This window comes from Aethalodelphis obliquidens, unplaced genomic scaffold, assembly GCF_003676395.1.
Source record: "Aethalodelphis obliquidens isolate GAN/ISIS:26980383/991018 unplaced genomic scaffold, ASM367639v1 scaffold25, whole genome shotgun sequence".
NCBI classification, from domain to species: Eukaryota; Metazoa; Chordata; class Mammalia; order Artiodactyla; family Delphinidae; genus Aethalodelphis; species Aethalodelphis obliquidens.
The window spans coordinates 8,757,765-8,784,502 of NW_020837969.1; the positions used below are offsets into that span (position 1 = coordinate 8,757,765).

Consider the following 26,738-nt stretch of genomic DNA (forward strand, 5'->3'; position numbering starts at 1 on the left):
CTCAAACCTTGTGGACTTCTACGTATTTTTATCCCTTACTGTCATAGCATTCTAAGATTTAATGCACACATGTATGGCCTCCTTGCTTTGAAGTTTCCTTTTTTACCTTTTTCTCATTAAAAACGGCAGATACCCCTTGATAATTAAATTATACCATTGGAAGACTCTTGCAACACTCTCGGGCTTTAGGGATAGACCATAAAGGATTGCACCAGTGCAAGTGTTCCTCGTTATGATTTGTTGCAAGATTAGAATCAGTTTTCTGGAAGCCTTGTGATTTTTAGTCTTTTCTGTGACATTATTTTCCTGATCCAGTAACTTTAGGAAAGGGCATGCTTTGACTCTTAGGTTTTGATTTTCCTAAGAAAAAACTCACTGTATGGTTTCAAATGTAAAAGTGTAGCTTACATTTATTGAGGTCTTAATGTAATTCAGAAAATGTGCTAAGTGCTTTACCTGAATCGTATCGCTGAATTCTCACAAAACCCCACTGAAATAATAAACACTCACACTCATTTAACAGGTAAAGAAGCAAATTTTAATTTTCAAAAGGTTCCAAAAGATAGCATAGGATGAGTTAAGACACAAACCCATGTCTGAATTTTTTTTATTGAAGTATGGTCGATTTACAATATTGTGTTAGTTTCAGGTATACAGCAAAGTGATTTGGTTATACCTATATATATGGATGTGTCTATATTCTTTTTTTCAATTATTTTCCATTACAATTTATTACAAGAACCCATGTCCAACTTTTTATTCATGTATGTAACCAGGCAAATCCACAGCCTTAGCTTAAGTCCTCATATCAAAATGTGTTTTTTTCATCAGTCTGTTTATATTTTCGTCTATGCTATTTTAATGAATACTTTTCTGTTTTTTTTTGTTATCTCTGTTACACGTTGCAGTCTCATGAGATCTTCCCAACGCTACTTATCTTAGTTATGGCATACGGCTGCTGCTGCTGCTGCTACTACTATTACTACAACTAGTATTAGTACTGTTACTACTACTGCCATTAATACTACAGCTGGTAACTAGTACATAGCGATTGCTTGTTATGAGCAGGCATTACTTTTTCATGTGTCATCGTCACAGTAGGTATTTTATTAAAGAAGTATTTTACACGTGAGGCATCTGAGGGTTAGATGGGAAACATAACTTGTTCAAGGTATTCCAGCTGGTAATTACCAGAGGTCAGATCCACCATCGTCAAATCATCCCTGTGTCCTTGAGAAATTCCTGCTGTGGATGTTTTCTACCACACGCATCCATTACTCCTCCTGAAATGCTCATTTTCTTGCATGTTCCTCAGGTCTATTGTATCTCTCTTCTTTTTTTCCTTAGTGCTATTAATTATTTTACATCTTCTACTGTCAAAACAGTGGTGTCCTCAAAATCCAGATTTCTGTGTCCCTTCCCTTGTCTTTTCACTGATCCCCTCAACTAAGTGATACTGTTTAAGGATGCTGTCACTTGGATATCCTAAATATATTCCTTTTTCCCTATTTCTACCACTGTGTATCTGATACTCACTCCGTGGAAACGTTGCAGTCACTCTCTCCACTTTGCCCTGCTTGCCCCTTTTGTTCTGTCAGACTGTCTTTCACGTCTCCCCTTTGCCACGCCAGCTGTCCCGTTCCAGTTGTGTTTTCTTCTCACCCAGACCAGCTTCAGGTTGGTGAAATGAGCGCCACATCCAGAATCTCAGCCTTCATCCGACACTCTCCTCCTTAGTCCCGCTCCCAACACACACGTCTTCATCATCACCTGTGCTCTCTCAGCCAGACCACGTCAGTGACTCAACGAGAATTAAGTGCAAACCCTTGAAAACGCTGCCCCCGTGCTCCATCACCTCGTCTGAACTGACTTGTCCCCTTTCATCCGTTAGTGTTCCCAGACACAGATGTCATCCTTTTGTCTCCACGCGATGCTTTGCTTGATCTGACTTCCCAAAAGCCAGCTGTGTGCGTCTCCCCCAAGTGCTGTGTTCCTCACACCAAGCTGTTAGCTTGGCATCCCCTCCACGGTGGGAGTATTGACACCAGAAATCAGCAAACTCTACAAAGCAGGGTTTCTTCCCAAAGAGTTCCTTAACCAGCTCACCACTCCATGCCTAAATCCAAACTGTCACTCATTTTTTCCTGTTATGAAGTTTTCCCTTTCATCTCCGTTAAAGCCATAAATCTTACTTAGTTGTCAAGTTCACACTTAAGCACAAATTTTAGTCACCTTTTTTTTAACCATTGCAACCCCTTTTTAAATTCTTTAAGAAAACCCAAGTCCTTTTGTCTTGAGCATTTATTTTGTTGCTATTTTATATTTTAACCTTACGTCTTCAGCGTTTCCTCAACTAGTTTGTAACCCCCCAGGACATAATTTACAGTCATAAAAACTGTGTGACTATGTCCTTGCTTCTACCTTAAAATTATCCGAATCCATAGCTATTTACCCCTAATGCTGTACCTAATCCCCCATTCAAACATTTAATAGAGGAGTGGAAATATGCTGGGCATCAAATGAGGAGTTATTATAAACTGGAAAATGCAAAAATAAATATTAACAGTAACTACGCCAGTTTCTGTTTTGCTCATACCTCCCCAAGCATTTTCTTCTGAATTGAAGGGTCTTTACAAATTTCACAATTATAAAACTTACAAAGTCAAAGTTGATGTAACAGTCAGCTCATAATCTTTCCTATGTTGTCACCAATTTATTAAACCATATCAAGATGCTTTTATCATAATATTTATCTTTTCTTCTATATTATAGATTATTAAATTTATGCTTATTTCAGTGCTTGGGATAGTAACATTTCAAAGGGCATTAAATTTGATATAATTCTTTTATGTAACAGATTTGAAAGATACAACACAGTTTGTCATTGATTTTGGATAACTGGATCATAAAGAAAAAAGTCGATAATCGAATTCTTATAGATGTGTAGATGTGGCATATCTAGAGGAGATAAATTAATTTCAGCGATATGGACTTAGATCATTTTAAAAAATGAAATGAGTGTATTTTCTGCTTCCCCAACATCCTAGATATTTTGTTCCAGGAATTGCTTGAGTCATCTTAAAGTGCTGCTAACAGTAACACCACTGAATCTCTTTGCAATGACCCTTTCCTAGTGTTGACAATTTTACATTGTAACTCCAAGTGGCAGTATTTAACCTGAACAATGACACTTAAATGTATCATTTCTAGAGTCACAAAAGCGGTGCTCTTTAAAGAAAAAGGATATAGCCATATATTTAATAAAGTCAGTGCATAATGAAGTGGGAGGTCAGCCAGATTTACTTAAAGCTGATTCCCTTAAACAGGAGACCAGCATCAAACCGACTTCTTCCAAGGATGAGAGTTCAGATTGTCTCCTTCTGGAGGTGTGTTTTTGTCTTCCTCATTTATCCTTGAGTTTCCACCTAAATGTCTGTATCTTCCTTCATCTCCCTTCATTATTGCACATTGTTCCTGTTGTCCCTTCTGATCTTTACAAAGATGTACTGTTTCTGTATTTGCAAGTGTGGTGTGTATTTAGAGGAGAAACATAAAAAGGGGAAAAGAAAAAGAAAAACTAGATCTACTTAATGACGTATGCTCCCAACTCAGAATTTAAATGCCTTCTTAATTTATGTTTCCCCTATTCTATTACTAAACCACAAAGACTATAATGTCACGGTCCAGGAATGATCATAAGTGACTTTGAGCTCCAGGATAATAGAGCGCCATAGCATATGAAATCCAAAAGAGAAGGTATTCTCCTTGAATGGAAAATGCGCACGGTGGGTCCTTGTCTCCAGATTTGTGATAAGATTGTCTGAGAAGGCAGAAAGGAAGTAGGTCAGGAGCTGGGTTTGGAAAATGCTCCTTCGTAAGAAACCTGTTGTCTGATGTGGAGAAATCCCCAGGGAGAAGTGGTCCTGTCCTCACATTAGTCCACCATTAGGTGGGGAAGTTGTTCTGAAACCATCTCCCTTTGGTCCCTTCAGTGAGCATTTCCGTCCACTGCAGCTCTCCAATTCTGGATCTCGTTGTTGAAAGCGTTAGTGTGATCTTACGTCAGCTGTCTTATTCCATGGATATAATCACATAGGAAATGTATATACGTTTGGGAACATGAGCTATATCTCTGGTCCTGGAAAAGGCTAGGCTCCTTTACGCTCTGGAAAGATGATAGGATGGTTGCATCAGGCATATGCCGCCTGAAATAAGCCAGCTCGAAGCAAACACTAGTCTTCTCAGCCAGAGATGCCTGCTCCCCCTTCCCCAAACATTACCTTCTGATGTGCCTTAATTCTTTCAGTGATGGAGCACTTTGTATTTGCCAAGTATGCTTCAGAAAATAATTCTTAGCAGCTACTGCAGAGCTGAGATCCCTAAAGTCATAGCTCTGGACATTCCCATTCACAGGCTGTCCTAAATAACTTATTTTTGTATATTCTACGCTTCATAGATTAGCCTGTATTAACATTATGTTCACGACTCATATGAACTATCCTAGAAAGGCATCTAAAAATCATATGTATGCAGTGTCAATTTGTAAATATGCTGAAACCCACAAATGTATGATCCTGTGTATACCTTAAATCACCTTGAGATGTATGCAGGGAAAGTAATGGTAGTCTTGTTTTGAAGGTAAGGAACTAAAGCTTCAATTGTGTTGACATATGTTGGTTTATGACTTGAACTTTGTAGCAAGACAGCTGTCCTTCTGATTTTATCATTCTACTCTTACTAAATTTGATTAAGTAGCATTTGTACATAATTTAAAAATTTAATAATACTGAAGGGATTATAGTGAAAAGGAACATCCTTTTGAAGCACCCGTACTCTTAGGCTGTAGACATTTCAATAACATTTAACCGTTTCTGTCATTATTATCTTATATATGCTTATACTGTTCTTTCTTGCTTTATCAAGTTAAAACTTTTTAAATTGACATCTTGCAATGAGTGTTACTGTAATTTTATCACTCCATTCACCATGTCTTTTTTCTTCCAATTTAATTTAGATTTCTAAACATTATAAATCTGAATAATGCACTTGACCGTTTATACCTTATTTCTTTCATTTTTGACAGCATCTTTCGCCTGTCCACTGTATAAGGTGTGACTATCACTGCCTCTGCTCTTTCCAGTAAATGTTCTAATACTTTCCTTCCTCTATGTTCTCTCAGCTGTAATAGCACTCTTGCAGTATCAAAGTTGTGAACATGTACGTTTTATTCTATGCTCGTAATTAAGTCCTTCTTAATTTGTCTGAAGGCTGGATAGCAATAAACAACATTCGTGTTGTTACAACTGCGTACATACTGTTCCAACATCATCATCCCTGTGCCACTCAAAGAGAGTTCAGATCAGATGAGTTCTTTCTTAGCCTCAATTATTCATAATAATGCCACGATTACTTTTTTCCCCCACATTTGGACCAAGACTTTCTCGTTCTGCTTGTTTAGTTAATGTAACATTAGCAGGCTCCAGTGTTACTATTGTCTGCTCTGCGTGTTAAACCCCAAATGCGTATTTCTGACTGGGGTTGGTTTTGATTGAGCGGTGATTTGGGGACTTTTGTGTCTGGCTTTCAGTCAGGGTCGGCAGCTTTGTCTCCATCCATTGGCAGAGGAAGGAGCCTGGGGTTGTTATGGGCAGGCCTCCCACACGTATATTGCACTGGTTAGACTCAGTCGTGTGGGCGTCCTTAACTGCAAGGAAAGCTCGAACGAAAAGGAAGAAGAAAAAGCAGATTTGGTAAATGGCTGGCCTGTTGCCGTGACGGCCTTCTATTTGTCCTAAATTTTTGAATTATTTTTTTCCCCTTGTTTTATAAAACTTATGTTTCATCCCAGTAATCCAGATATCTTCTACTTTACACTTGTTTGAATTATTGCTGGGAATGAACTCTGTTCTTCTTCCTGAAGGTCACTGGCATTTCTCTAACGTAAACCAGATTGCATCGTATTTTGCATACACTCGTCTTCTGCAGTTCCTGAAGTCTCGGTCATCACCACTCTCAGCATATTGTACCTTTGTCCCCTTGTCTGTACCCCTTTTGCCCTCATTTCCCCAAATCCATCAGTTCCCTCTCCCTGTTCCCTCAGAGGGTCCAGCACTGGTTTGTAGATCTGTTATAAGGCAGTGTTTCTGACACTTCTTCCCTGTTCCACTCAACCTGTTCACTATTTTGTAAATCCTGTCTTCTTTTCTCTTTGTTTCATCTCAGACAGTTTCCTGAGAAAGGTTGCTTTGGAGGAAAACCCTTTGAGCTTTAGCATGCCTGCAAATAGTCCCTGTCTGCATCCGTACTGATGGACAGTCTAGCCGAGTATCAAATTATACATGGAAACCATTTCCTCCCAGAATTGTTAAAGCATCGTTTCATTATTTTAAGCATATTATTGGCTTCTGCTTGAAAAGAAATATTCCAAACTAGAAAAGTGATACGTTTTCCAGGCATATGTCAAAAAAGAGAGAGAGAAAAAAAAAAAAAAAACAGGTCTTTAAAAAAGCATCCACAAGTGAAACATTATTTGAGGGAAGATACTATATTCATAATCTTTTGGAGTAGAAGGATAACATACAGCATGGGGAAAAGCCAAAGATGTTCGGACTTAGCTAGGTTGTAGCCCAGAGCATCCTTCTTCTGTGTGATGGAGCTGGTGGGGGGCAGTGACCGTCATCATTCAGGCAGGGGCTCGGGGCTGTCCAGCTGCCACACGCCTAACCAAGAAAAACTCCCAGGTCCTCAGTATTTAGATCAGTGCCGTTCGCTAGAAATATAACACAACCCACAAGTGGGAGCCAATTACGTAATTAAAATTTCCTAATAACTACATCGATAAAGTAAAAAGAAACAGGTGCATTTAATTTTAAGAATGTGTTTTCTTAACCCAGCATAGTCCAAAGATGGCCATTTCTACACATAATCAGTATAAAACATTAATGAAGTAGTTTGCACTTTTCCCCGAGTCTTTAAAACCTGACGTGTATTTCACCGTTAAATCATTTCTCAAGGTGAACTAGCCGCATGTTCTCATTAGCTATGTATGCTAGTATCTACTGTTTCAGACAGTTCAGACTTAGCAAGCAGAAGAATTTTAGTTTTCTTTTTTTCTATCCACAACAATCGTTAATGTATGCAGAGTTCTGGTGCTGTGAGTACATGTCACTTTCACTTATGATGTAGGGTTCAGTATACAGTTGTAGTTTTATGATAAGGACTCATAAGAAAATGGGTCTGAAATACACACATGTATGCCATTCTCTGATTGGAATTCTCCCTTTTAACTTCTCGGCAATTGCTGAAACAGATTTGAGCTGAATAGTATTGGAAAGGAGAAGCCTAGTTTTACTCTTACTTTTAAGCAGAAGATCACGGTGAGCCTAGCTCTCCAGTAATCCAAAAAGATTTCTCAAAAGGAATCTCGTTTCAGATACTATCTTACTTTGGGAAGAAATGATATTGGGATCTAATGAACAAAGATTATGGGAAACTTTGAAGAAGAGGCTAATTAGCTATATAGTGGAGTTGGCAAAGAATTGGAAATAGCTTTGTGCGTGTATGGCTCCAGATGTATAAAAGAATAAAAATAAGAATGATTCTAGGGAGAAAATAAACTAGGTTCAATTCTGGGACCTAGCAGTTATGGTCTATGCTACTGTAAGTACATTGGATTCCTCTCTCACACTTATTTTCCATCTATAAACTACTACATATACTACGGTAAGATGTTCGTACAGCAACCTAGCTACAGAGACCACACACCCAATTTCTACACAGTATCGTCAATAGAAAAGCAAATGTTTTGAAAAGATTGATATTTTCAGTGTTAGTATGAGGATTAAGGGAAATGACATATGCAAAACATCCTGCAAAGTCTTTAACACATAAAGAAGGTGAATAAAGCACAGGTGATCTAGCATGATGCTTATGGGCTGTGCAGTGTTATTTTCTCTCTCTGTCGTCAATTTTCCTACCTGTGTAATAGTACCTATTTCACAGGTCTGTTGTAAAGATTAAATGAGATAATCCAGATAAAATCCTTAACAGAGAACTCGACACAGTGAAGTTCTATGTGTATTAGCTGTTATAATTACTGTTTCTATCTTCTCCCTGCTCCAGTTTTGAAAGCAAATTCAGATTTAAGTGATTGGAGACAAATAGATTATAGGATCTCAGTGCTAGTAGCTCTTAAACAAATGGCTTTTCTGCATTACTGAAATTCTTTGGGGGGAAAAAAAAAACAACAACAACTACCAGGCTGATTTAAGAAGAGAAACTGAATGAATAGAGACTCAGACAAAGAGCCAGTTAAGTGCCTACTAAAGGGTGAGTCCGTGTCAGGACAGGTCATTGTGTTTTATGTGTCACTACTTGGGCTGCAATAAGGAAACAAAAGCCACGTATACAGCGTGCGTGTAGATACACATAAGCATATAAATAGCATGACAGTATCGAAAATGTAGATTTGGCAATAGTCAGCTGGAGATTATTTCTAGATTCCTTTTCCTTAAGGGACTAATCAATCAACCTTTTTCTTAAGGGATCAATCAATCAAACTCAACGTATTTTTAATAAGGAACACATGGAGGAGCATCTGTTATCTAATGATAGACATTTCAGCTTGGTCACTCAAATTGTAGATTTTTAAGAAAAAGGTGCGGGGATAATAACAGTTAAACCTGTAGCAATGACCAAATGTCAGACATCATTTACATGCTTTACAAATATTCTTGTGTTTAACTTTCACAATAACCCCGCAAGTTTTGTATTATCATTGATCCTGCTTTTCAGTCAGAGAGACTCGGGCACAGAGACGTGAGGTGACTTTTCTGAGGTCACACAGTAGTGAATGGGAGAGTTGGAATCTGGGCCTGGTGTCTTATGCCATTGGGCACTGCAGTGCCCGGCTCTTTCCCTTTTAATTTATGAGAATAAAAAAATAGGTTCCTTTAAAGAAGGAACTTACATTTTCATTGGGGAACAAATATTTGAAGTTGGATTAGACAGACAAACATTTTCTTCTCGAGGGATTGGTGCTTGAGCCCTGAGGAATCTGGGAAGGGGTGGAGAGAACACGGCTTGTCTGGGGATGTCCTTCTTCTGAGAATGAAGCGTGTGCCTTGGTTTTCTCCGGGGGGGATGGAAGTTGGTGGTCTCTAGCATCCTCCCGTTTCTCCACCTGCTCCTTGGGAAATGCAGGAGAAGGTTTCTGGCAGACCTGCAGGCCCTTCAGAGATTACGAGCCTAAAAAGAGAAATATAAAGGCAGTAAGATGCCGGCAGGGAAGAGTGACTGCCAGTCTCAATATTTTCTGCAGAAGCCTGTGGTTCAAAGCAAGCACCAGCTAAAACTGTTTTCTGTGGGCTTGATGGGAGCTACCACCAGCCACAGCCTCAGGGCTTTCAGATGAACAACATGATGTATAAACCCAGCTCAAGAGAGCCTTGAGCCCAAAGAGAGCTGTTTGGCAGTAGGATCTTTCTTATTATATTTTAAAGGCTAACGTATGACTTGCAGCCGTTTCTTTGTAGAGTAAGTCAATCTTGGAGCACAGGAGGCAAGCAGGGATCCATTTGCCCCAGTCAGATGGTCTTCCTTCTCTGGAGAAGGCTTCTCTTTGCATGAAGTTGGTCCTCTTTCCTCTTTCTCTGTCGCAACCCTAAATCCTTCCCTACCGCCAATTTGTCCTCGCAGGGATTCTCGTGTGGGGGCAGAAAGGTGAGGCCTGAAGGATGCTGCTGGCAGCTGGGCTCCGTGAACCTGCAGGGTACTGGTTCCAGGCAGAGTGGTGTTAGGAGGCCCTTGAGACCAGATAGAAGCTACCTGAGACGTGATTGGCCAGTAACTCTTCCCTCCCTGTTTTCCGTTTTTGGCCAACAGAATCTTTTTCAGCCATTATGAATTACTAAAGAAGGAAAGCCAGGGGGAAGTAGAAATAGCATGGCTAAGCATTTTATTTAGACCAGATCTCTGCGGCAGGTGTTGCGTTATAAACTTGGCATACATTCGTTTATGTTTTCTTGTCCAAAAGTGTTCAAGGTTAATATTGATACTGAGAGTTTGCAGATGAGGGATCTAACTCCCTGAGATGTGAGGGATCCTGTCCAGGGCTGCAGACACAGTAGGTGGTAAAGGCCATTCTCACTTTGTGTCTTCTGCTTGGCGTGGGTAAGGAGAGGTGTTTTTGTTTTTTCCTTTTGTTCTGTTGAGAAGCGTGATCTGTAAACCACTGACGAATAACCATAAGTGAGTTATGATCAGGGACTAAAACTGCTTACTCACCAAGACTCTGACCTTGTTTCTCTCTGTCTCAACAAAAGCATTTAAGATAAATATTCACCTAAAAGTGTCAAAACACAGTGTCACTGTCACTTGAGAGTTTTAAAGAGTGTAGGATACGGCAGCTGTTTTGGTTTTTTTGAAGAGTTGATGGATTTTATGCATTTCAGGACAGTTGTATTTCCTCGGAAGGATGACTGAGAGCATGCAAACATGCCACCAAGTAAGGTACCGGGAGCAGCCTCGGCAATACCTTTAATAAAACATGCTAAACAAGGGATGTCAGTGCCTGAAGCTGCAAGTTTCTTTAACTGATAAGCCTTACATAAGGTGACTGGAGATGACAACGTGGCACTGGCCAGCGCTTTACGAAATGTCACTCAGGGTGTTTAATTGCAGACATTCTGCCACTAGTGATGATGGGGAAGACAAATGCTGGGAGAACATGTAGCTGGAGGGGAGGAGAAGGGAGAGAAGTCATGCTTTTTGTGGGTACCGATCAATTCTGTGATATTTAAAACACAGCTGGGTTTTCATCAGTTATGTTACAGAGGTAACGTTGTAAAATGAATCTCAGATGATCTTTCTTGTCAGGACCAAGCATTGCAAAGTAAGATTGAATGAGGTAGTCTTCATTTAAGAAACTCAGATCTAAATAAAGTTTGAATGGCTTTAGACAAATGAGTTTTCAGCACTTTTCTTGCATACTGTGTAATAACCAACTCTAAGTCTTACCAAAATTGAAAAAAAATATCAATAACATATGTCAACATTATTAGAGTAAATCTGGTCTACATGGTTTGCATTTCACTATGATACAAGGCTTTCTGATAAGCACTCTTTTTTTTAATATATATTATCTCATTAAATACAATCTTGGAACTGGTTTAAAGCATAGTCATAAGTGCCTGTATACAAATCATTTTGTGGATCAATTTACAGTATTTTTCCATGATTTGTTTTTCCATGTAAGTACCATATTAGGTTGCAGGGCTGAAGTTGTCTAGTGCCCAAAAAAACACACATCCAATTAAATGCCATTCATTGTGACAGGCAGTGATGGAAGTGTTTAATAGCGAGGACTTGGTCATTCAAGGTCTTGGTCATTCAAGGTCATTTCTTACTTACTAGCTCCACATCATGGACAAGCTGTCTGCAAAACCTCTGGTTCTGAATCTGTTGAATTGGATTAATGCTACTTTTTTTTTTATATAATTGAAGTATAGTTGATTGACAATGTTGTGTTACTTTCAAGTGCAGAGCAAAGTGATTCCGTTTGGATTATACATATATAGCTGGATTAAAACTACTTTTAATTTCATGGGACTGGTAAAGTTTAAATGAGATGCTTGAAGTACTTAATACCAATAATAGCTATTATTATTGAAATCATTATCATTGAAGAGCTAGAATGGAACAGAAATGGAGACCGAAGGAGGCCAGTTCATCCTCTGAAAAGCTCTTAGAGACTAAAGTCAGAGAGCATAGTGCATTGTTTTCTCTTTTTAAGATTGGTATTAAATCATAAACATTTCAGTTTTAACTGACAGCATTTTCTTCTCAATATCCTCAATATTATACAAAGGAATAGTTCTCTCTCTCCCCATAATTGAACATAATGATTGTTTCCAGTGTTTGCTTCTACACATAATGCTATAATTAGTGTCTCTGTACATATAACATTGCTTTTGTTTCTTCTGTTTGATTATTTCCTAAGGATAGAATTCTCAGAATGTTATTTATGCTTTGCAAATTTGCTGAACAAATTTCCATGCCACAAGTATTTTCACTACAATTACTCTTGGTTTTGATGTTAGTATTTCCTTTTAAGTTGCTGAGAATTTACTAGCATTAAAATGATGCCCCAAAGTTGCTTTTTTTTTTTTTTAATTGCCAGTAGAATATATCTGCTGTCTATTTGTATTTGTTCATTTGTTCTTTCAAGAAACGTTTATCCAAGAGAGACAAGATGTCAGATACATTTAACAGTCGGGTCACTAGACTTTTTCTGTCAAGGGCCAGATAGCAAATATTTTATGTGTTTCAAGCCATATGGTCTCTGTTTCCGCTACTGTAGTCAGTCATTTTAGAGCAAAAGTCTCCATAGACGCTACCTAAACAAATAGGCATGGCTGTTTCCAGTAAAACTCTATTTACAATAACAGATACTGGGCTGTATGTAGCCCACAGGCTGTAGTTTGCTTACATTAGTTCTTCGCTGGGGCTACAAAGCGAACAAAACTAGAAAAATGCCAACTGCCGTGAGAATATCTTAATGGGTAGAGGTAGACCACATAAATCGAAAAACAATGAGTAAAAACAAATATGTCACACATCCAATCGTAGTACGTGTTCACAGACGCTCTCACTAAGACAGTGACATTTGATGGAGCTGTGGTGACCAGTTGCTTGGTTTGCCCTGGACTGTCCTGGTTTTAGCGCCGGAAGCCCCATGTCCTGGGAAACCACTACCTTTGGCCAAACCAGCATTATTTGGACCCCTCGGAGAGGTGAGAGATTAAACTGTATGAGAATGTCAAGAGCATGGTCCAGATCAAGGAATCAGCCAGGGTTTTGATCCTGAGTGACCCCAGGGTGAGTGGAGAATAATGCAGCAGCCAGTATGGTGGAGCAGACTGGACAGTGGTGTGGATCTGGGAGAAACGGTCAGAGAAGATGGGCGTTGAGAGATCCTGGGAGCCCCGTGGACCATCGTACAGACTTTAGCTTCTATTCTGAGCAACGCGGGAAGACACGGGAGGGTTTTGACAAGAGAAGTGGCATCATCTCATCTTGAACGTAAGAGCCTTACGCTGGCTGCTCTGTTGAGCAAAGAATATATGGTGGGAAGGGCAAAGTGGGAAAACCTGTTAGGAAGCCACTGCAGTCTTCAAGGTGAGGGATGATGTCATGTTGAGAGATAGTAGGAGCAGGGAAGGCTGCACAATGCATTTGGGTTAAGAATACAGCTTAGAAGGGTCACCTTTTCCGAGAGACTTCTCTGAAGACCTACTGGACAGTAGATTCCCTCCCGCCTCTGACCCAGGGCACTCTTTATCCTATCATTCTTATTCTTTATCATTGCATTAAAAAAAAAAAAACCTTACAGACTTCATTTTTTCGAGCAGTTTTAAGATGACAGAAAACTTGAGCAGGAACTAGAGAGCGTTCCTATATACTAATTCCTCTGCCCCCTGCACAGTCTCTCCTATTCTTCATATCTTACATTAGTGTGGTACCTTTGTTACAACTGATGAAATGATATCGATATACTTTGACAAATGCATAATGCCATATATCCACCATTACAGTATCATGTAGAATGGCTTCACTGCCCTTAAAATCCTCTGTGTTCCACCTGTTCACCTCTCCCTCCACCAGATACCCTGGTAACCCCTGATCATTTTACTGTCTCTAGAGATTTACCTTTTCAGAATGTCATATAGTTGAAGCCATACAGTATGCAGCCTTTTCAGATTGGCTTCTTTCTCTTCGCAATATGCATTTAAGGCTATTCCATGTCTTTTTGTAGTTTGGTAGTTCAATTCCTTAGTTTTCGGAATAATATCCCATTATATAAATGCAACAGAGTTTGTTTATCCATTAATCTGTTGAAGGACATCTTGGTCGCTTCCAGGTTTTAACAATTATGAATAAAGCTGCTATAAAAATGAAACAAACAAACAAACAAAAAAGAATACGGTTTAAAGAAAGAGCCAGTAGAATTTTACGATGCAGTGGTTACAGGATATGAGAGAAATAGGAGAGTCATGGATGACACCATTTTTATCTAAGCCACTGGAAGAATGGGGTTCCCATTTACTGAAAGGGAGAAAGCTAGGGAATTTCAGATTTGGAAAATGAAAGGTCAAGAATATGATTTGGGGGTTAGTAAGTCTGGAATGCTATTTAGACATCCATATGGATATGCCAGGTTGGCAGGTGGATACAAAAACTGAAATTCAAGAGAGAACTGGAATTGAACTACAAATTTGAGAACTGTCAACATATGTACCGTATTTACATCCACATAACTGAAACTAGATGAGATCACCCAGGTAGTAAATGCAGTTAGGAAGAAAAGAGGTCCAAATACTGAATACTGGGCACTATACTAAGGATTGGGAGATGGAATCAAAATAATGAGGAGATTGAGAAGAAATGGTCAATAAGATTAGAGGCATCCATGTGTGTAGTATATAAAGTAGTAGTGAATAAAAGCATATGTACACGTTGTACTAGTGTCATTTTTTTTTATTTTGTTGCTATACTATACCTTTGTATGATGTAATCATTGGTGGAAAATGGAAGATGGGTACACAGAATCACCCTGGACTATTTTTGCAACTTCTTACGAATTTGCAATTATTTCAAGATAAAAGAAAGTTTTAAAAGTATATTGAGAAAAGTCCTTCAAAGAGGTGGAGATGGATAACTGTGGGATGTTGTTGAGTGCTTGTATAAGATAAGAACTGAGGAATGACCATTGGATTTGTTGGTGTGGCTGACGTGAGAAGAGCAGTTCTTGTGGACCGCTGAGGACAAAATCCTGACTCAAGTGGGTTCAGTAGAGGATGGGAAGAAATTAAAGATTGCAATTATATACATTTCTTGAGATGTGTTGCTGGGAGAGGGATTTTTATAAATAAAGTTAAAGGTAGATATGGAGTCTGGAAAATAGATGTGGAATCAAAAGATAGTTGCTTTTTAAAAAACGTTTTTGAATGGGGAAAATTGTAACATGTTTGTACGCTGAGAGCAGTTCTCCAATAAAAAGGGTAAATGATCATTTGTTGGGAGGTTTGGCTTAGAAACTTGTTCAGGGATGAAAGCAAGAGCACAGACAGCATTAACCCTAGGTTAAGAGCGTTTACCATTCACATAGGAAGGAAATTTTATGAGCAGAAAAGCAGATAGGTGATCAAATATGGTGTCAATAGATTGTAAAATGTCTCTTTTGATTGCTTCTGTTTTCTTAGGGAAATAGGAAACAAAATCACCATGTAGTATTAAGGATGTGGTAGGAGATGCTGGCAGGTGAATGAGGAAGAGGGTACAAAATGGTCATTCCCCCTGAAAGACGACTGAATGGATGAAGGGTACAAAGTAGGAATGTCATCATTGAAAGCCAACTTGGATGTGGTCCTTAATTTAAAGTTAGACCCATTAGTGTATTTTTGTTTTGGGTTTTTCTCCAGCCATGTTTACCATGGGAGAAAATGTGGATTTGCCCTGATTTGAGTCTAAGGTGTTGACAGTGGAGTTACGGCAGACCCAAGGCAATGACTGAAATGATGGCCGTGAAATCTGAGGATGGCAAGGGGAGAAATGGGGACATGAGGGGCCTGAGGGGAAGGAAGTGAAAAAATGTCAAGATCAGGGAACTGTAGGTCTATCGATGTCAAAGAATTATTGAAGTTAAGGTATTTGAGGCAGTGACCTGGAAATATAGAAAGTGGAGGTCTGAGAATGGGACACCCCACATTGCAGCTCTGGAAAATGATCGTTTATTGGTATTGAGAAGATGAAGCGTGATGGTGGGAATGAATGACTGTGTGGGGTTAGGTTTTTGGAAGAGGAGCCGAATGAACTGAGAGGCCAATATTCAGAAGATGATCTAACTCGATACTGAAATCAGCAAGAATCAAGACAAATGTAGAGCTGGAGAAACTGATAGTGAGCCAGAAGTAAACATCTGCAAGGACTAGGGGGGCTGCCCAGGGGATGTTGTAGATGACTCCAGGGAAGAAGGTGTTGGATTCTGAGGACGAGAGACTCCACGCTGGGGAAAGAACAAACGTGGTCCAGAAGTCGTAATGAGATGCGTGTTGGTGGGCATGTAGTCCAGCTCTAGGGACAGTGGTACTTGGGCTGTGGATGCTGAACATTGACCTTGGGGAGGATTTCATGATGCAACGTTCTCAGAAGACAGCTGGCTTCCATGAGGAAGAAGTGAGGGGATACCTCAAGTGGCTGAGACGCAGGAAGTTTTGCTGGTAGTTGACCTTGAGTTTCAGAGGACCTAGCAGAAGGGTTTTAAGAGCTTGGGAGAGGTAGGGGTCAGACACGTGAGCTTTGTAGATGTTTGAGCGAATGAGGGTCTGAGGGGATGAGGGGTGACCTAGGAGACCAGCGTTCCTTCCAGTGTCTTCAGTACCTAAGGATGAAGGATGTAAGAGGTTAATCTCCTGATGGTCTCAGGTGTGACATAGGTGGTGGTGAGGCTACAAGAACAGAAGCAAAAGATCTGGGCCCCCTTTCATTCCAGCCCCAGGAGGAGTGGAAACCTGGGGAAGGAGGCTGCCTCCTGGTGACTGGGCTCTGTGTGACTCTCCCCTCCTTCTGAAGCAGCTGCTAAACTCCTGGTGAAAACAGTGTGTAGACTTGGAAGGGCAGTTTTACTCAAAGCAGTGATACAATGGTCAAAATAATTAAATAAACTATCATTGAGTGATCACTGCATGCCAGATGGGAGGAAAAAATAATAGCTATTTTTACTGAGTCCTTAGTATTGTTCTGAGCACTTTACAGCTATTGATCTGTCTAACCTTCCCAACCACCCTGTGAATAGATGCCATTATTATCTTCATTTATAAATAACCAAACTGAGGCCCAGAGAAGAGAACTTGTGACACAAAAGTGGGAAAACCTGGATTCAAACCCAGACAGTCTGACTTGTAGGTACCAATATTCTACACAGCCCTAGGGAAGGTATATTAGAGACTATTGCCCAGTATTAGACATTGAACATTATAAATGTGTGTGCGTTTCTTTCTTCTTTCCTGGATGCTTTTCATGCAATTTTTAAAATTGAGAAGAAACTATACAACCCACTGTATACCCTGCATTTTATAAATTCAATATTCTAGGTCAGGAATTTGTTGAAGCAATGTTACAAATGCTCGGTAAACACTGCATGGTTTGGTTCGGGTGCAACATACTTTACTTAATGATTTATCTGTTGTTAAACATTTAGTTGGTTTCAATTTTTCTTTATGATAAATATGGCAAAGTATGTCTCTAAATAATGTTTTATTCTGTATTTTGAATCATGCCCTTAAGATACATTCCTAGCAGCATTTATACCCAGGCAACGCTTATAATAATTTTACAGTTTAGGATGAAAATTTTTTAATGTTTTGAAATTCCTTAGGGGAAATAGTGCACTCTGATTTCTGCTTACGGTTAGAATTATTTTCCCCACTTACAGAAATCAGTAGGTTCAAACACATCTTTTATTAAAAACCTTATCTGCTTCGTGGATTAACTTGATGGCATTCAGACTCCTTTAAGCTGTAGAATGTTTTTTTTTCCAAATGTGAGATTTTTTGAAAATTCAATATAGGACACGGATTTAAAGAAATAATTGCTCTGATAGACATTTGGTGTGGGAACAAAGCCCAACCACTTGACTTTATTTGCTACTTGTAACCTGTGACTCCTACATGTGGACGTCCTAGGAGCACAGTTTTTAAAATATAGAGTGAAGTGACTCAATATTATATGCATCTCTTTTTTTTTTTTTTGCGGTACGCGGGCCTCTCACCGTTGTGGCCTCTCCCGTTGCGGAGCACAGGCTCCGGACGCGCAGGCTCAGCGGCCATGGCTCACGGGCACAGCCGCTCTGCGGCATGTGGGATCTTCCCGGACCGGGGCACGAACCCGTTTCCCCTGCATCGGCAGGCGGACTCTCAACCACTGCGCCACCAGGGAAGGCCTGTATGCATCATTTTATTAAGAAGTATTTTGTGTGCTAATTTTTACAGTCAAGTATTTACTTGGCAGTTTCGAACCTATCTTCATTTTCTTTCTGCGTAATGTGTAAAAAAAGGTGTATGGGGGGAGATGATGGAATTCTAAATAGCATTTACTTAATTAGATCCCCCCCAGTTTTTCAGCTTCCAGACAAAACATTGCTCTGGATATAGCAAAATTAATGTTCAAGTAAAATTTTTGATACATTTGTACTGCTGTGAACATCCAGGGATAAAAGAAGCTTACATTATGTTCATATAACTATATTATTTAAATATTGGTCAGAATTATTTAGTTTATTTTAATGGTTACTTATTTTTTTTAATACATTTTACTTTTTATATGTGGTTTTTAAGTTTACATCAGATGCTTACGGAGCTTGAAATAATTCTTCAGTTTCCGGGAAGATTGTTCATAATCTCCCTTTCTTAATGTTTTGCTCTGATTATTTTGCTTTCTCTGCCTGCCTTGGCTTTAATTCTTCTAGAAATTTCCCCACTGCTCTGCTGAGAATAAAAATAATATTTCTGGACTTGTGGCTTAGCTACTTGATGAGAACAAAGCAAAACAAGCCGTCAGCTAAACCCCTCCTGGACCTGCTACCATGATGAAACCTTCTTCTTGGCAATTAATTTTCGTCTGAAATACCTCTCTGCTTAGAGGCTTGCTGTTGTTTTTAGTAGAGTATTATTTTTTTAAACTTCATGCTTGAAAATGCCTCCTATTTCTATACATAAATTAACTTTTCTATTTCTACTCTCAGAAATGATATCGTTTGATGCCATGCTTAGGCCCAGAAATATATATTACTGTAGTCCCATTTTTCCTACTGAAGGTGACTGAGTATAGGCTCCAGGTAATTGGTATATGTAGGAAATGCTGAGTCATTCACACAATGAGGCGGGGGCGGGGGCGGGCGGGGGCGGGGAATTTTACTGGGCTCCAGGCCACCTACTAGGAATAGCAGACCTGTGCAAAGGCAAGCTCGTAAAGCTTATGGTTCAATGCTTCGCCCTTAGCAAAGTGCTAAGACGTAACAGACCAGGATGTAGAGACAGGGAATGGTCCAAAGTAGATGCCAGTTCATACACAGCTGTCAGAGAAGGTGGACCCAGGAAGGGGACTAATGAACAGACCGGAAGGCAGGACGGTGAGTGCAGAGGCCCTGGGGCAGGGACGCACTTGGCTGTGGTCCCAGCAGGCTATGGTTAGAGGGGGATGAGGAGAGGTGGGGTGGACAGAGGCCAGGCAACGTGGGCGTGAGATGGGGGCATTGGGTCAGATCACCTAGGGCTTCTCGGGTCCTGGTCGGGTTTGATTTTATTCCGAGTGGGGATATGGAAAGTTTAACAGTTTTGAGTGGAAATTTTTAAGATTCAAGTTAAATTTTAAAAGGATTGGTCTGGTTAATTTGAGTGAAACAGATTCCAGAGAAAAGATGAGAGTAAGAAGATCATTTAGTTTTCAGTACTGTTGTGTGTGTGCTTGTAAGTGTATGTGTGTGTGTGTAAACAGCATTAAGAGATGATTCCAAAGGTCTGTGGCCATTATGTGTAATATATATGTTTTATGTATATATATATATATAAATCTAGCTAATGATCTCTAGTTTTGAAACCTCTATATCTAATTTTCAAGTAAAGCATTTGATTTTAGTATTTTATTTATGAATAATTAGAGAAAAAGTGTTAAATTGTTTAGTTTAACTGTGTTTTTGCAGTGTTACTGATTTATAACCAGTAAGGCCTGCCTTGTGAAAACATATCTCAGAAATTATAAACTTATGTATTTAAAAATATAATTTGTCATATAAAATAATTTAAATTACATTTGTCACACACATTTTCCATCAAAATACGAATCCTAGTGTTAGAGATATGTTAAATAAAAACAACAATAAATTTATTATATCTATACTGATTTTTCGGTTTTTCTAAAGAGATAACATTTTAGTTTGGAACATTTAATAGCTATTTCCTAATTAATTTATCAAAAAACTGTGTAAAGTGTACCAGAATGAGAGTATTTTCAAATACTATTGCAGTAACTAGAATTCTTTTAAATTACTTTAAATAAACATATTATCTAAGGGGAAATATTTATAGTCTTCCTATGTTTTAATAAGTTTAAATAGGTCAAATATCCAATCAATGATTTATCTTGACTCAAAGAAAGAATACTACACAGCATTTTAATATGGTTTTAATTCCTCTTGTTTAGAAGGATCTATATAATACCAGTGAAAAGAACTGGAAAAAGCACTAATTAAATTCATCTAAATAATTGGTTCTTAATGAGGGGCAGTTCTGTCCCCAGAGAACAGTTGGCAATGTCTGGAGACATTTTTGGCTGTCACAATGGGGGCGATAATCTTGGCGATTAGTGGGTACAGGGTAGGATACTGCTAAACCTTCTACAATGCAAAGGACAGCCTCTCAGAACAAAAAATTCTTTGGCCCCAAATGTCAGTGGTGGAGAGGTTGAGAAGCGTGATCTCAGTGTTATCTCTTTATAATAACTTGAAAAAGGAATTTGCTTTCTCCTTGCTGCTCTTTATTATAGGAGACACGTGTAATAATGAGGTGTAGGTACCTCCTAGAAAATGCAGGGTCTTCATTCATGTACATTTCCCGAGCAGATAACTGAAAAAGAGATATGAGTGAATATTTTATGATTGTGGACATCTCATATTTTCATAATTTTCCCTTGGAAATTGGTGATGTAGTTAAAAATTAGGACGGGGATATATGATACTGTGTCTCTGTGTTCCTTGGGGCCTTTAGATTGAGAGATTTTTATCTCTGAACTCTGAACTGTCACTACTACTATTGCTGCTATACTAGTCTTACTATTACAAATGACAACAAAAGCAAAATCAGTAAACACATATTGAACCACAGTAGAGTCTATTGCATAGCGCTGTAAAGACCAGCGGACGTAACCCATTGCCTTAGCCCAAGGCTAAGGTCATAGGAGTGTCAGCTTCATCCTCGGGTCCATCGAGATACCAGCAGTTGCTCTAGTAAAGTTCAGGTATCGTCAGTATTTTTTATTGGGCACTTTAAAAATAATATATGGTGAGATACAAAAGTAAATAAAATATCATACATGATTTTGAGGGGTTTATTTTTTGGAGATTTTGAGAAATATAAAGAGATTTATTAAAGGACGGGGCTCCTTGGATTTGGAGGCTGTCTTCACACTTGCAGTCAACAGGCTGGATCCAGGGGAGACAGGGGTGTAAGTCCCAGCCCGAGTCCATGTATGAAGGCAGTCAATCCAAGGGAGTGGATTCTCTCTTAATCCACCTTTTTCTTCTGTTCAGGTCTTCAGCCTCACAGACACACTCGAATAACGTTTAACCAACTATCCGGGCTCCCTGTGGTCCTATCAAGTACCCATGACACCTCTATTTTCCTAGCCTCAGTCCCACGAGAGCAGACTCTGAGATCCAGACTTAATGCAGCCAAAGTATTTGGGAGGTGATTCAGGAAGCAAAGTGAACTAGTGAGGAGGTGAGGCTGGGAAGTGAAGAATGCCATTGAGGTATGTTTTAATAGGGTTAGTCTTGTGGGAATTGGTACTAAATCTCTCTGGGTCTTATCTGATACTCCATGTAAGTTACAGTTTAAAATTTCCCCACCAAGGGGAGAGAAGGCGGAGAATTTATTCACCACATTCCATCCCTCACTGTTTCTGGGTTATTCCTGAGTGTATTTCCCAGACTCAAACGGGGCTTATGTTACCCTTCCTCACATGCTATTACGTTTTAGATGTGTAAAATGTTATAGTTTAGAGAACAAATTATCTTACAAAACTGGGGAAGAAGCTAAAACTGTTAAAATGTTTTGTTGGAAAAACATGTGAAGCACCGTTGCAGTTGCTTTCAAACACACACAGACATGTTCAAACACACACAGACATGTTCAAACACACATACACATGTGACCTCACTCTGTACAGTTTTTTATTGTTTGTTATCCAATGAGTGGTATGAATTATTTTTGTTTTGTTTTATGTGCTTAATTATCAAAGAAGATATCATCAATCAGACTACCTGATAGTGTTCTGTAATATTTTATTTGAAATGCTGCATTAAGAATTACAATACATCCTGCATCTGTTTAGCCTGACATAATTCTGACTGTAACTCATTTAAAAACGTTCTGTGGTCATTAAAATATCTACCAGAGAAAATGCAATGGTGATTGCAGCCTTGGAAGAATTATAGTTTTTGTTCTCTACCAACTTTTTAATTTTCTTTCTCTTTAGTTTCATTTTCTATTCTTTTTGTCTTCCTCATACAGTCTACTTCTAGTCTCAACAGAGTAGCCATAAAATCGCACCACTTGCCTGCGCCTGTGATGGGCATCCCAGGCTCCTCTGGAGTTAGTGAGTACAAAACTCACTCACTAGGCCATCCAAGCGTGGTCCTCCATGACCTGCTTAAGCCCTCAGCTGAAGTCCTAGGAAAATCTGGATACTTAGTGTCTAAACTCTTAGAGTCATTGGATCAAAGGAAGTGACACTGGAGGTTATCCAGTTCAACCACCCTTTTAAACAGAAGGTAGATGTGTTGCTGAGACATCAGTGCCGCTATCAGCTTGCAGATACCAGCACAGCTCTGTCCGCTGATAAAATATTCCTATACCAGGTAATATATAGCCACTTCCTGGAGTCCCTGGAAACACGATGTCACCCCAGCTCGGTAGACACCTTCTACAGGTCCTCAGATCTTCCGACAGTTGAGCGACCAGAGGGAGAAAGGCTGCAGGGGAGGAACTCCACGGCCCTGCCCTAGAGCTACAGCCAAGGTCCGTGGTTGATGTTTGGTACCTGTGCGTACATACTCTTGTCAGATAGGTTTAGTATCACCTCTGTTCGATCAAGGTCACCAAGATATTTTCCCAAAGAACCCAGTATGCTCCTTACCCTCTTCACTCTTATTTTATGGTTATAGTGTATTATGCACACAAATACACCTGTTTCGAGGTCTTTTAAATCATAAACGATGCTTCAGCGCATAGGTTACAGTTTCAAAAATCCAGAATAATTTGATATGAATGTTTCTCCTCTAACACTTGGGAAGGGGAGCTGTTTGCTAGGCAGCTGAATTACAAACCTCTTACGCGGTCTTCGCCGTCAGACTTAATACATTTCATGTAATCACCCAACCACAGCATTGGATTTGAAAACTTTTAAGTTTATATATATATATGTGTGTGTGTGTGTGTGTGTGTGTATCACCTTTTTATATATAAGTGTGATATGCTTATATACACAGTTATTTATTCAGTAGCCAATGTAAATATCTGTTCCAAGTGATCTCTGTCTAGTCCCACGAGCTGCCAAAGGCAAGTTTCCCATCTTGGTAACAGGCTGACTTTGTCTGTCACTCTAATTGTAACGCTGATGTCCCTCATTGTTAAATACAATTGTCCCTTGGTATCCACAGGAGATTGCTTCCAGGTTCCCCTGCAGATAACAAAATATCTTCGGATGCTCAAGTCCCTTACATAAAATGGCATCGTATTTGCGTATAACCTACATACATCCTCCTGTATACTTTAAATGATTTCTAGAATACTTATAATACCTAAAACAATGAAAATACTACGTAAATAGTTGTGGGCATGCAGCAGACTTTAGTTTTGCTCTTTGGAACTTTCTAGGAATTTTTTTTGTATGTTCTTCCTCTGTTGGTAGAATCTGGATGCTGAATCTGCAGATATAGAGGGCCAAGTGTATACTGTTTGCTAGGATTGTCTGATAGGAAGGAAGGAAGGGAGGGACGGTATTTACAGACTTGTCTTAAAACATGTTATTTCACAAATATTTATCTACCCTATATGTACAGTTTACTACGTACATAACATTTTATAATAGATGATTATATAAATTGAATACCATCTATTTTTTACTCTGTGGAGAAAGTTACAGGATCCATTTCTCTTCAAAACAATATTTATTCCAATGCTAATTTGCATCCTAAATGTATTTTATCTTACTGACCTTTTCCTTGTCACTTTTCCAAGATAATCCATTTTAAGTTTTCATGCAACTATTTCCTACTCAGAACTTTGTTATGAGTTGATGTGTCTCCGTTATCATATCATTCAAGAACTTATCTGAAATTCAAAACCAAGTGCACATTCCAAACTCTACAGGACATAAAGATTAGGGCAACTGCTTCTTTTAAGATCCCTGTATTTTCAAGCCAGCTCTCAGAAAAGGAAGAAATGATGGCCACATACTGTTAAGACTCACACCTTACTTCCATCTTCCAAGATGCAGAGGAAACCTTTGAAGATACGGTTCAGCTGTCTGTGAATGTCAGGTGTATAGTAACCGCACGTTCCAGATTTTAGAAATGACAATTTCACTTCTTTGTATAGTGGCAGTTCAGTTAACAACGTGGTGTAATGGGTAGACTTTTGTTTCTGTGGAACTAAACTAACAAAGCAGGAGAAACCCTTTGTCAGGTTGTGTGTCGCTATTTGGGGTTCAGAAAATATGTGTCACTGATCAAGCGTGACACTTTGTGGAGGTGCTTGTGTATGAGGCCATTTTCAAGTACGCTTTCTTTGTTTCTGTCCTGTGCAGCTGAGGGGGCCTGCGGAGGGACCTTACGGGGGACGAGCGGCAGCATCTCCAGCCCCTACTTCCCTTCAGAGTACGAGAACAACGCCGACTGTACGTGGACCATCCTCGCAGAACCTGGGGACACCATTGCTTTAGTCTTCACTGACTTTCAGCTCGAAGAAGGATATGACTTCTTAGAGATCAGCGGGACAGAAGCGCCCTCCATATGGTGAGTACTGGACAAGAAATGTCCTTCCCACTTCCCACAACAGACTTGACAAAGTTGTGTTCTTTCCTTGCCTTCCGCTGTTGGCTGCTAAAATGTCATCTATATTGTGACTGATTTCCAAGTTTCTAAGATGTCTTTGTGCTGGTATTCGGAGCTGTTATCTGGCCTTGGGCACTGGAACGTATCATGTTTCATCTTGGATTCTTATAAAGCAACACAGAAGATGGCAGCTAAGTGAGCTAAGCTAGTTTTGGATTTGGTCTGGAGCTGATTCAGTGTAAACAGATATTTTTAGACAGTGGAGATTTAAAAATGTCACGTCACCAACCGTTTGTCGCCTCTGCTGCAGATGTGTGATTGTGTATGTCTTTTCCTCCCTGGAGATGCTGCACCTATTAAGGGTCACAGGCAAACCGTAAATACTAATCTGATACACAGATAATGCCAGTCATCTGATGATCAGTTCTCTGGTGTGTGCGCTAGTGGCAACAGAAGAAAACCTGATCAGATCCGTTACAGTCTCTGGTGTATGGTGTTTCTTGTGTGAGAGCAGCTCTAGCTGTGTCTATAAGTACAACTGAAAAGGGAGAATTCGAAGAATAAATGTTTAAAGACTTAAGGTATACTTTAAATTATGTCGTTTGTTATGGGTTGAACTGGGTTTTTTTTGTTTTATTTTTTCAATTTCTTAGCATTTTAAAAACTGCAGCTGTTATCTATTTCAGGTCTTGAACGGTAAGGAAACTTGACAATATGTATGTTCAAATTAAGTTGGGATAGAGGAAATGTTGGCTGTTTATGCATTGGTGGAGGAGATGAAACGAATGATTCTGAATATCTCTATAGGTTTAAGTCTGTATTTCAGTACAGAGACTGAAGGATAAAAATATCAAACCTGACAAATGTCATAAACTGTTTTACGTTTTAAACCAATTAGCAACATTGAATTTTATTTTCCAAGACTCAAAACTCAAAGCAGAGGATTCATATTTATAGTTTAAGTCATTTCCTTTCGTTAGTTTTATTGTTCTTATGTTAAATGCTACTTCAGTTAAAAGAAAAGTAACCACTGCCTCTGTGATCTTTGTTTTTCATTTCATTGATCTGAGCAATCCTTTTAGATCAGGCAAGCTTACCCTTTTGCTTATTTCACGTTATACAATTTAAAGACTCAAGGATTGGTTTATGTTATTATCTATCTACCTTTTTGTAACATCAGAGTTAGTGGAAACAGATACCAAACTGAAAGCTGAATGTCCTGGATTTTGCTCCAAGTTCTGCCCCAAACCTTCCTTGTGACCTTGGACAAATCATTTAACTGCTTGTAGAAAAAGGGGCTATCCTAAATGAGCTTTTGAATTAATTCATTCAACATCTACTGAGTGCCTTTCTCTGTGTATCACTGTAGGAGATTCAGTGATGCAACACCCTCCTATCTCTAAAGTCACCTTATTTTGGTTTCCAGAAAATCATTGCCATGCAAAACTACATGGTGACGGTTTCTCAGAAATTCAGGGACTCATGGTAAAGGCCTTATTTGTGAGAGATTCTAGACATGATGGGCGTCACCTGGATGGTGAGGTGTCGGGCTGGGGGAGAGAAAAAAAAGTAGGCATATCGGAGGGTGATTGTAGACGCCACAGTCAAGGTTGGCTTTCGCCAAACAGATGCCGTTTATGTAGGAAAGGAAACTCAGATGTCCATATCCAAGTCTGAAAGAAAAATAGGAATGCTGAACAGAGATGCCAGTCCCGGTGGCGCAGAGCCTCGCAGGAGGCCTCGCGGCGCGTTCCCACACCACGTGACCGCCCTGAGCAGGGAGACCTCCTTCAGTTCACGTGTCTTCAGTAAGTGGTCCCCAGGAGTGAGACAATGTTACTTGACTTGGTTT

At 39.4% G+C, this 26,738-nt stretch overlaps 1 protein-coding gene across 1 annotated transcript in view; it reads left to right on the forward strand.

Moving 5' to 3' along the window:
- CSMD1 (CUB and Sushi multiple domains 1) overlaps positions 1-26,738 on the forward strand; it is a 1,488,158-nt gene that overhangs the window by 614,610 nt on the left and 846,810 nt on the right. The window contains exon 6 of the mRNA XM_027123007.1: positions 24,640-24,847. Coding sequence (XP_026978808.1) covers positions 24,640-24,847 — 208 coding nt within the window. The remainder of the gene's footprint in view (positions 1-24,639; positions 24,848-26,738) is intronic.